Raw genomic sequence first — 12765 nt, 5'->3', positions numbered from 1 at the left:
CAATTTGGTCTCCCACTTCTCCTTGTTCCTTCCACCTCCGACACATATATCCTCCTGGTCAATCTTTCCTCACTCATTCTCTCCATGTGCCCAAACCATTTCAAAACACCCTCTTCTGCTCTCTCAACCACGCTCTTTTTATTTCTACACATCTCTCTTACCCTTATATTACTTACTCGATCAAACAACCTCACACCATACATTGTCCTCAAACATCTCATTTCCAGCACATCCACCCTCCTGCGCACAACTCTATCCATAGCCCACGCCTCACAACCATACAACATTGTTGGAACCACTATTCCTTCAAACATACCCATTTTTGCTTTCCGAGATAATGTTCTCGACTTCCAAACATTCTTCAAGGCTCCCAGGATTTTCACCCCCTCCCCCACCCTATGATTCACGTCCGCTTCCATGGTTCCATCCGCTGCCAGATCCACTCCAGATATCTAAAACACTTTACTTCCTCCAGTTTTTCTCCATTCAAACTTACCTCCCAATTGACTTGACCCTCAACCCTACTGTACCTAATAACCTTGCTCTTATTCACATTTACTCTTAACTTTCTTCTTTCACACACTTTACCAAACTCAGTCACCAGCTTCTGCAGTTTCCCACATGAATCAGCCACCAGCGCTGTATCATCAGCGAACAACAACTGACTCACTTTCCAAGCTCTCTCATCCACAACAGACTTCATACTTGCCTCTCTTTCCAAAACTCTTGCATTCACCTCCCTAACAACCCCCTCCATAAACAAAATAAACAACCATGGAGACATCACACACACCTGCCGCAAATCTACATTCACTGAGAACCAATCACTTTCCTCTCTTCCTACACGTGCACATGCCTTACATCCTCGATAAAAACTTTTCACTGCTTCTAACAACTTGCCTCACAAACCATATATTCTTAATACCTTCCACAGAGCATCTCTATCAACTCTATCATAAGCCTTCTCCAGATCCATAAATGCTACATACAAATCCATTTGCTTTTCTAAGTATTTCTCACATATATTCTTCAAAGCAAACACCTGATCCACACATCCTCTACCACTTCTGAAACCACACTGCTCTTCCCCAATCTGATGCTCTGTACATGCCTTCACCCTCTCAATCAATACCCTCCCATATAATTTACCAGGAATACTCAACAAACTTATACCTCTGTAATTTGAGCACTCACTCTTATCCCCTTTGCCTTTGTACATATATATATATATATATATATATATATATATATATATATATATATATATATATATATATCCCTGGGGATAGGGGACAAAGAATACTTCCCACGTATTCCCTGCGTGTCGTAAAAGGCGACTAAAAGGAGAGGGAGCGGGGGGCTGGAAATCCTCCCCTCTCGTTTTTTTTTTTAATTTTCCAAAAGAAGGAACAGAGAATTGGGCCAGGTGAGGGTATTCCCTCAAAGGCCCAGTCCTCTGTTCTTAACGCTACCTCGCTAATGCGGGAAATGGCGAACAGTTTGAAAGAAAAGAAAAAAAAAAAAAAATATATATATATATATATATTTTTTTTTTTTTTTTTTTTTTTTTTTTTTATACTTTGTCGCTGTCTCCCGCGTTTGCGAGGTAGCGCGAGGAAACAGACGAAAGAAATGGCCCAACCCCCATACACACGTACATACACACGTCCACACACGCAAATATACATACCTACACAGCTTTCCATGGTTTACCCCAGACGCTTCACATGCCTTGATTCAATCCACTGACAGCACGTCAACCCCTGTATACCACATCGCTCCAATTCACTCTATTCCTTGCCCTCCTTTCACCCTCCTGCATGTTCAGGCCCCGATCACACAAAATCTTTTTCACTCCATCTTTCCACCTCCAATTTGGTCTCCCTCTTCTCCTCGTTCCCTCCACCTCCGACACATATATCCTCTTGGTCAATCTTTCCTCACTCATTCTCTCCATGTGCCCAAACCATTTCAAAACACCCTCTTCTGCTCTCTCAACCACGCTCTTTTTATTTCCACACATCTCTCTTACCCTTACGTTACTTACTCGATCAAACCACCTCACACCACACATTGTCCTCAAACATCTCATTTCCAGCACATCCATCCTCCTGCGCACAACTCTATCCATAGCCCACGCCTCGCAACCATACAACATTGTTGGAACCACTATTCCTTCAAACATACCCATTTTTGCTTTCCGAGATAATGTTCTCGACTTCCACACATTTTTCAAGGCTCCCAAAATTTTCGCCCCCTCCCCCACCCTATGATCCACTTCCGCTTCCATGGTTCCATCCGCTGACAGATCCACTCCCAGATATCTAAAACACTTCACTTCCTCCAGTTTTTCTCCATTCAAACTCACCTCCCAATTGACTTGACCCTCAACCCTACTGTACCTAATAACCTTGCTCTTATTCACATTTACTCTTAACTTTCTTCTTCCACACACTTTACCAAACTCAGTCACCAGCTTCTGCAGTTTCTCACATGAATCAGCCACCAGCGCTGTATCATCAGCGAACAACAACTGACTCACTTCCCAAGCTCTCTCATCCCCAACAGACTTCATACTTGCCCCTCTTTCCAGGACTCTTGCATTTACCTCCCTAACAACCCCATCCATAAACAAATTAAACAACCATGGAGACATCACACACCCCTGCCGCAAACCTACATTCACTGAGAATATATATATATTACAGAGGTATAAGTTTGTTGAGTATTCCTGGTAACTTATATGGGAGGGTATTGATTGAGAGGGTGAAGGCATGTACAGAGCATCAGATTGGGGAAGAGCAGTGTGGTTTCAGAAGTGGTAGAGGATGTGGGGATCAGGTGTTTGCTTTGAAGAATGTATGTGAGAAATACTTAGAAAAGCAAATGGATTTGTATGTAGCATTTATGGATCTGGAGAAGGCATATGATAGAGTTGATAGAGATGCTCTGTGGAAGGTATTAAGAATATATGGTGTGGGAGGAAAGTTGTTAGAAGCAGTGAAAAGTTTTTATCGAGGATGTAAGGCATGTGTACGTGTAGGAAGAGAGGAAAGTGATTGGTTCTCAGTGAATGTAGATTTGCGGCAGGGGTGTGTGATGTCTCCATGGTTGTTTAATTTGTTTATGGATGGGGTTGTTAGGGAGGTAAATGCAAGAGTTTTGGAAAGAGGGGCAAGTATGAAGTCTGTTGGGGATGAGAGAGCTTGGGAAGTGAGTCAGTTGTTGTTCGCTGATGATACAGCGCTGGTGGCTGATTCATGTGAGAAACTGCAGAAGCTGGTGACTGAGTTTGGTAAAGTGTGTGGAAGAAGAAAGTTAAGAGTAAATGTGAATAAGAGCAAGGTTATTAGGTACAGTAGGGTTGAGGGTCAAGTCAATTGGGAGGTGAGTTTGAATGGAGAAAAACTGGAGGAAGTGAAGTGTTTTAGATATCTGGGAGTGGATCTGGCAGCGATGGAACCATGGAAGCGGAAGTGGATCATAGGGTGGGGGAGGGAGCGAAAATTCTGGGGGCCTTGAAGAATGTGTGGAAGTCGAGAACATTATCTCGGAAAGCAAAAATGGGTATGTTTGAAGGAATAGTGGTTCCAACAATGTTGTATGGTTGCGAGGCGTGGGCTATGGATAGAGTTGTGCGCAGGAGGATGGATGTGCTGGAAATGAGATGTTTGAGGACAATGTGTGGTGTGAGGTGGTTTGATCGAGTGAGTAACGTAAGGGTAAGAGAGATGTGTGGAAATAAAAAGAGCGTGGTTGAGAGAGCAGAAGAGGGTGTTTTGAAGTGGTTTGGGCACATGGAGAGAATGAGTGAGGAAAGATTGACCAAGAGATATATGTGTCAGAGGTGGAGGGAACGAGGAGAAGAGGGAGACCAAATTGGAGGTGGAAAGATGGAGTGAAAAAGATTTTGTGTGATCGGGGCCTGAACATGCAAGAGGGTGAAAGGAGGGCAAGGAATAGAGTGAATTGGAGCGATGTGGTATACCGGGGTTGACGTGCTGTCAGTGGATTGAATCAAGGCATGTGAAGCGTCTGGGGTAAACCATGGAAAGCTGTGTAGGTATGTATATTTGCGTGTGTGGACATATGTATATACATGTGTATGGGGGGGGGGTTGGGCCATTTCTTTCGTCTGTTTCCTTGCACTACCTTCACAATGAGGCGAAGTCCTCTGGTATGAATATAAAGGCACTGTTATTTAGAATGTGGAATGGAATTGTCCAGCTGCTTGCTGGGACAGTTTACATTTCTTGTTGGAAAGAAAATATAACACCCTAACCAACCAAACATCAGCTACAAACCATCCAACTCTAAATTATCTGGTAGTCAGTATTCTTACACTCTCTGTAAGTACTGGACAGACACAGAGATAGATGGATGGATCTAAAATTTCCCTGCCAGCCTGTAGGGTTGAGATTAGGGACCCTAGTCTTAACAAGATCAATTCTACAAAGGCTGAAGTCTTGCATACACCTGATGCACCCCATAATTATGGGTATGGAGATGGTGATAACAGACAAAGTTTTCCCTGTTAATAATGAATGATAAATTTTGTTAAGCTACCTCCTTTATGTGGTGCAGTGCATGTGTGAGTTTGTTTAGGGGTTTTCAAATATTTGTACATATGGGGGAGCTAGTTGGTGGGGAGGAGGATTAACTAACTAGTGGTGTGTAATAGCTTAACTGATGGAGAGGATGGTCAGCTGATAGAGAAGGGAGAAGCATCACTTAGTGGGAAGGTCAGCAGTTAGTCAGCTACTAGGGAAGAGAATCAACTGTTCTAAATGCTACCTCGCTAATGCGGGAAATGGCGAATAGTACGAAAAAAAATATATATATATAATAGGGTAAGAGAGACGTGTGGTAATAAAAAGAGTGTGGTTGAGAGAGCAGAAGAGGGTGTTTTGAAATGGTTTGGTCACATGGAGAGAATGAGTGAGGAAAGATTGGCCAAGAGGATTTATGTGTCAGAGGTAGAGGGAATGAGGAGAAGTGGGAAACCAAATTGGAGGTGGAAAGATGGAGTGAAAAAGATTTTGACTGATCAGGGCCTGAACATGCAGGAGGGTGAAAGGCGTGAAAGGAACAGAGTGAATTGGAACGATGTGGTATATCAGGGTCGACATGCTGTCAATGGATTGAACCAGGGCATGTGAAGCGTCTGGGGTAAACCATGGAAAGTTCTGTGGGGCCTGGATGTGGAAAGGGAGCTGTGGTTTCGGTGCATTATTACATGACAGCTAGAGAATAAATGTAAATGAAAGTGGCCTTTGTTGTCTTTTCCAAGTGCTACCTCGCGCACATTTGGGGGAGGGGTGGTTATTTTCATGTGTGGCGGGGTGGCGATGGGAATGAATAAAGGCAGACAGTATGAATTATGCGCATGTGTATATATGTATATGTCTGTGGGTGTATATATATATAAGTATACGTTGAGATGTATAGGTATGTATATTTGCGTTTGTGGATGTGTATGTATATACATGTGTATGTGGGTGGGTTGGGCCATTCTTTCGTCTGCTTCCTTGCGCTACCTCGCCAATGCGGGAGACAGCGACAAAGTATAATAAATAAAAAAAATAAATCACAATAACTCATAGCTATGCCTGAAACTCATCTGTAAGTTCTTTAGTGCAGAAAAGCAATGGCATTAAAATTAACATATAATTCAAAGCCTCTCTCTCTATAAGCTAGAAATACACCAAATACTCACCCATAATGCGAACATCATGGATCTCAAACCCATACTGTGATCTTAGGATAACTCCACGACTCCCAAAAGGGCCAGACCCTGCCAGAGGTTTGACTAGTACCTGTGATGGTCCCACATAAGTCATCTCCCACTTATTCTTCCAAACGGACCGCCTGAAATTTTAATATTTTGACACTGCAGATTAAAAATCACTCATACCCTTCCTTCTTTTTTTAATATCATCACCCCATACTTGTAAAGCACTTCTTACTATTTCCTTTTACACATTACACTGATATGTCAATACACTAAAGTCTCCTCTCATACCATTATCATACATAAGTGGCAGAGGAGAGAGGAAAGCTTTCCTGTAATTACCTATTTGTATTGTATTAAACTCATGGTGCCGCATCTCTTGAACACTCTACTATCATACCTCTTGAATTTATGTATGCTATCTGCATGAACCATGTCCTCAGTCAATCTGTTTCATTCACCCACCACTATTATCCAATAGAAGTATTTCTTTATATCCTCATTTAGAAATTTCTTAACATTTTCATGTTGTCCTATGGTTTCTCTGTACTCACACATCTCAAAGCACAGTCCACTTTGTCAATCTCTCTCAAAACTTAAAGGTTTTGATTAGATTAACCCTCACTCTTATCTCTTCAAAGGTAGGAAAATCTAAACCTCCAGCCTCTTTATGTAGCTCAGCTCTCTTAATTCTGGTAATATCTTTGTTGTCCTCCTTTGGGCCTTCTCTCTGAGTTCTTTGTATGTTTTTAGGAGTGGTTACCAAATCCATGAAGCATATTCTATGTGGGATATCACTGGCTTGCCAAATATTTCTTTATCCACATACTTGAAAGCTTTTCTGACATTTGCTAGCAGACAGTTTGTCCCCTTAGCTATTCTCTTAATACGAATATCTGGCGACAGATTAGGGATGATGTTTATGTCCAAGTCCCTATCACACACAGAATCTTGTAGCTTACTTCCTGCATGTAATAATCATGTGCCTTCTTAGTGAATAGATGGAGGAGAACTTTATAAGCTACTAAAAGTAAGATAAGCCAGCTGGATATTCAAAAAGAGGTGGGGAAAATTTAGAGCAATTATTGCTGGCTGTGTTTCTCCAAGAGCCCATCAATTGTTGTTGGCCACCATTTAAGGGTTATTCTTTTTTTCATAACTATTTGACATTTCTTGCCTTACTAAGGTAGTGCCAGGGAATGAAAAATAAGTCAATATAAATAACGATATAATTTTCAACACCTTTTGGAGACCGTATCTATCTTGGCAAAGATGTGGAGTAAATAGCAAGGGCAAGGAGGGGCAGCAGGATTGTCTGCCTCACTGTTTGTGTCACCTTTTCCCACTGCACAGTCATCAGTGGAGTATCAATCTTCATTTGGGATAAGTGTCTAATGGAGGGACCTTTTCCGAAAAGTATATTGGAAGATTCCTGATCTGAATCTCTCTCTCTCTCTCTCTCTCTCTCTCTCGTAGTGGATCATATTGTCTACTCCACTAGAAACTTTAAGGCTACATTAATGGTTTCAGTCAGAACTTGCAAAACTACTTCAATATAAAAAAGCTTCAGGCATTTGCTTCAGAGTCTATGGACAAAATTTGGATGAACCTTTCCTATTCTCCTCCTCTTCCCACACTCCATCCATTCCCCATTTGAAAGGTCTTCTATGTGGGAAAGCAGCAACTACATTACATCAACTTTCATAACATCTTTAAAACCCATGTCATTTGCAACAGCCATGAGGTTTTCATGAATATCGAAAATAGCTCTTCCCAGAAGTTGGTGATGTCCAAGGTATTCATAATGCTACAGTTTTACCAAAACTACCCAACAGTTCCTTTAATAAGCTGGCATAATGTTCTCAGTGAATATGCCTTAAAGGTAGCCATCACACCTTGATCCATGGGTTGGATCAATGCTCTCATATTTTCAAGGAGGTATTCAACGCTTTCATTACTAGACATATCACTCGAACATATTGGACAGCCTGAAATATTATCTAGGATGAGTAATGCTTTCTTAGTGAGGTTATCTTCAGCAAAACATCATTCCACAGTAGAACACAAAAGTAGTGAACCACTCATCCAAAATGTACGTCTCCTAAGCATTCTTGTGTGAATGTTAAATCACAGGTAGGATGGAAATAGGGAAAGCCTTCATGGCTGTGGGATTTTCAAGCATCCCCTAAGCCTTTCTGTGTGAATGTTAAATCACAGGTAGGTTGGAAATAAGGGAAACCCTTGATGACTGCGATTTTCAATCTTCCATGAAAGTTCATATGTTCCTTCTCCTCAAGTCTACTCATGCAGTGTTTCTGAATTCTTTCTAATTTGTTTATTTCTATTAATTTCTTTGGGGACTGTATGACACAGCAGTATTCAATTTTGCATTTCAGGTATATACCTATAATTTCACAAATAGGTTTCTGTCTTTTGTACTGGAGGTTCTCCAGATCTTACCCCCCATTATGTGCCATGACAGTACTATTCATCTACATATCAATTTCTCTGATGCCCATCCCCTATAGGTACTCCAAAGGGTGGCAACAGCAAAAGAGTCTCCACTTATCCCTGTCCTTACATGCCTCCCTCATATACACCATTACCCACATTCTTACACCATTTCTCTCTCTACAGTACTCTTTCACTCTATTTCCCAATGTCATAGGGGTTCTTCCTCTCACACTAATCCCTTTAATCAAACTATCATACACTTTCCTATACACTCTCTGTCTTGCCTTCTTTCCACATACCCAAACCACCTCAAAGTATCAAGGTTCACCCACTCTACCACTCGACAATTCATTCCCTTTGCATTCCCTGCCATACCAAATCCCTCATACACCCCCTCATAACTTTCTTTACTCCATCTAGTTATACCATATGCTCCTCTCAAATAACTCATTTCCATTGCCTGGATTCTTAACCTCTGTGACTCATCCCATGCCAATGATTGACTGCATAGGTGTGGATCGGAAGGAATAAGCTGTCCCTTAAATCTTTCTTCATTTCCATGCTTACATATCTATCCTTCGTCATTCAATTAAGGGGCCCTAAAATTCTTCTGCCCTCTCCCTTAGCTCCCCATTAGTTTCACCAAACTTAACCAAGATAGCTCACAAATACTCAAATTTGCCACCTCTTCCAGTCTTTCTCCTCCATATATGTAACTCCCGTAGTGTAGTGATATGCATTCCTGACTCCAACGCATTCACCAGCTACCCCGAGTTGGGCGCACAGGTTCGAATCCTGGTTGTGGCAGTTGGTCCACAGACAACCCAGCTGTTCATCCATCCCTGGGGGTTAGTTGATGAAATGGGTAGCCTGGATCAGGCTAGGGTTATATTCATTTATCTATTTATTACACTTTGTCGCTGTCTCCCGCGTTAGCGAGGTAGCACAAGGAAACAGACAAAAGAATGGCCCAACCCACCCACATATACATGTATAGATATACACGTCCACACACGCACATATACATACCTATACATCTCAATGTATACATATATATACACACACATACATATACATATATACACATGTACATAATTCATAGTCTGCCCTTATTCATTTCCATCGCCACCCCACCACATATGAAATGACAACCCCCTCCCCACGCGTGTACATGAGGTAGTGCTAGGAAAAGACAACAAAGGCCACATTCGTTCACACTCAGTCTCTAGCTGTCATGTATAATGCACCGAAACCACAGCTCCCTTTCCAAATCCAGGCCCCACAAAACTTTCAATGGTTTACCCCAGACACTTCATATGCCCTGGTTCAATCCAGTGACAGCATGTCGACCCCGGTATACCACATCATTCCAATTCACTCTATTCCTTGCACGCCTTTCACCCTCCTGCATGTTCAGGCCCCAATCACTCAAAATCTTTTTCACTCCATCTTTCCACCTCTAATTTGGTCTCCCACTTCTCGTTCCCTCTACCTCTGATATATATATCCTCTTTGTCAATCTCTCCTCACTCATTCTCTCCATGTGACCAAACCATTTCAAAACACCCTCTTCTGCTCTCTCAACCACACTCTTTTTATTAACACACATCTCTCTTACCCTTTCATTACCTACTTGATCAAACCACCTCATACCACATACTGTCCTCAAACATCTCATTTCCAACACATTCACCCTCCTCCGCACAACTCTATCTATAGCCCACGCCGCACAACCATATAACATCGTTGGAACCACTATTCCTTCAAACATACCCATTTTTGCTTTCCAAGATAATGTTCTCGACTTCCACACTTTTTCAACACTCCCAGAACTCCCCCCCACCAACCCACCCTATGATTCACTTCCGCTTCCATGGTTCCATCTGCTGCCAGATCCACTCCCAGATATCTAAAACACTTCACTTCCTCCAGTTTTTCTCCATTCAAACTTACCTCCCAATTAACTTGTCCCTCAACCCTACTGTACCTAATAACCTTGCTCTTATTCACATTTACTCTCAGCTTTCTTCTTTCACACACTTTCCCAAACTCAGTCACCAGCTTCTGCAGTTTCTCACCCGAATCAGCCACCAGCACTGTATCATCAGTGAACAACAACTGACTCACTTCCCAAGCCCTCGCATCGACAACAGACAGCATACTTGCCCCTCTTTCCAAAACTCTTGCATTCACCTCCCTAACAACCCCATCCATAAACAAATTAAACAACCATGGAGACATCACGCACCCCTGCCGCAAACCAACATTCACTGAGAACCAATCACTTTCCTATCTTCCTACATGCACACATGCCTTACATCCTTGAGAAAAACTTTTCACTGCTTCTAGCAACTTACCTCCCACACCATATACTCCTAATACCTTCCTCAAAGAATCTCTATCAACTCTATCATATGCCATTTCCAGATTCATAAATGCTACTTACAAATCCATATGTTTTTCTAAGTATTTCTCATACATTCTTCAAAGCATATACTTGATCCACACATTTTCTACCACTTCTGAAACCACAACTGCTATTCCCCAATCTAATGCTCTGTACATATAATCCTCTCATATAATTTCCCAGGAATTCTCAACAAACTTATACCTCTGTAATTTGAACGCTCACCTTTATCCCCTTTGCCTTTGTACAGTGGCACTATGCATGCATTCTGCCAATCCTTAGGCAACTCACCATGAACCATACATACATTGAATATCTTCACCAACCAGTCAACAACAGTCACCCCCTCTTTTATTATGTTCCACAGCAATACCATCCAAACTCACCGCCTTGCTGGCTTTCATCTTCTGCAAAGCTTTCATTAACTCTTCTCTGTTTACCAAATCATTCTCCATGACCCTCTCACTTCGCACACCACCTCGACCAAAACACCCTATATCTGCCATTCTATCATCAAACACATTCAACAAACCTTCAAAATACTCACTCCATCTTCCTCTCACTTCACCACTATTTGTTATTACCTCCCCATTTGCCCCTTTCACCAATGTTCCCATTTGTTCTCTTGTCTTACGCATTTTATTCACCTCCTTCCAAAACATCTTTTTATCTATTTATTTTTCATTTATTATACTTTGACGCTGTCTCCCGTGTCATTTAGGTAGCGCAAGGAAACAGAGGAAAGAATGGCCCAACCCACCCACATACACATGATTATACATAAATGCCCACACACACACATATACATACCTATACATCTCAACATATACATACATATACGTACACAGACATATACATAAATACACATGTACATATTCATACATGCTGCCTTCATCCATTCCAGCCGCCACCATGCCACACATGAAATGACAACCCCCTCCCCCTGTGTGCACGCGAGGTAGCACTACGATTAGACATCAAAGGCCACATTCGTTCACACTCAGTCTCTAGCTGTCACGTGTAATGCACTGAAACCAAAGCTCCCTTTCCAAATCCAGGCCCAACAAAACTTTCCATGGTTTACCCAAGATGCTTCACATACCCTGGTTCAATCCATTGACAGCACAACGACCCCAGTATACCACATCATTCCAATTCACTCTCTTCCTTGTGAGCCTTTCACCCTCCTGTATGTTCAGGCCCCGATTGCTGAAAATCTTTTTCACTCCATCCTTCCACCTCCAATTTGGTCTCCCACTTCTCATTCCCTCCACCTCTGACACATACATCCACTTTGTCAATCTTTCCTCACTCATTTTCTCAATGTGACTAAACCATTTCAAAACACCCTCTTCTGCTCTCTCAATCACACTCTTTTTACCACAACACACTTCTCTCACCCTTTCATTACTTACTCGATCAAACCACCTCACACCACATATTGTCCTCATACATTTAATTTCCAACACATCCACCCTCCACCGCACAACCTTATCTATAGCCCAAGCCTCACAACCATATAACATTGTGGGAACCACTAGTCCTTAAAACATACCCATTTTTGCTCTCCGAGATAACATTCTCGCCTTCCACACATTCTTCAATGCCCCCAGAACCTTCGCCCCCTCCCCCACCCTGTGACTCACTTCTGCTTCCATGGTTCCCTCCGCTGCCAAATCCACTCCCAGATATCTAAAACACTTAACTTCCTCCAGTTTTTTACATTCAAACTCACCTCCCAATTTATTTGTCCCTCAACCCTACTGAAGCTAATAACCCTGCTCTTTTCATATTCACTATCAGCTTTCTTCTTTCACACACTTTACCAAACTCAGTCACCAGCTCCTGCAGTTTCTCACTCGAATCAGCCCCCAGTGCTGAATCATCAGCCAACAACAACTGACTCCCTTCCCAAGCCCTCTCATAGGGGATAGGGGAGAAAGAATACTTCCCATGCATTCCACCCCCCAAGTCACAGAAGGCAACTAAAGGGGACAGGAGTGGGGGTCTAGAAACCCTCCCCTCCATGTATTCTAAATGTCTAAAAGGGGAAATATTATCATTATTATAAGTATTATTATTGTTATTATTATTATTATTATCAATATCATCACCACTATTATGCTTAATCGCTATTTCCCGCATCAGCAAGGTAGTGCCAGGAAATAGGTAA

At 42.1% G+C, this 12765-nt stretch overlaps 1 protein-coding gene across 1 annotated transcript in view; it reads right to left on the bottom strand.

Annotated features, from left to right (window-relative positions):
* The window catches only part of Oseg2 (intraflagellar transport protein Oseg2), a 560852-nt gene that overhangs the window by 441127 nt on the left and 106960 nt on the right, over positions 1–12765 (bottom strand). Inside the window, exon 7 of the mRNA XM_071675913.1 lies at positions 5717–5868. Coding sequence (XP_071532014.1) covers positions 5717–5868 — 152 coding nt within the window. The remainder of the gene's footprint in view (positions 1–5716; positions 5869–12765) is intronic.

This window comes from Panulirus ornatus, chromosome 21 (genome assembly GCF_036320965.1).
Source record: "Panulirus ornatus isolate Po-2019 chromosome 21, ASM3632096v1, whole genome shotgun sequence".
Classification (NCBI taxonomy): domain Eukaryota; kingdom Metazoa; phylum Arthropoda; class Malacostraca; order Decapoda; family Palinuridae; genus Panulirus; species Panulirus ornatus.
The sequence above is the reverse complement of the archived record's forward strand: the minus strand, read 5'-3'. Positions and strand labels throughout refer to the sequence as shown.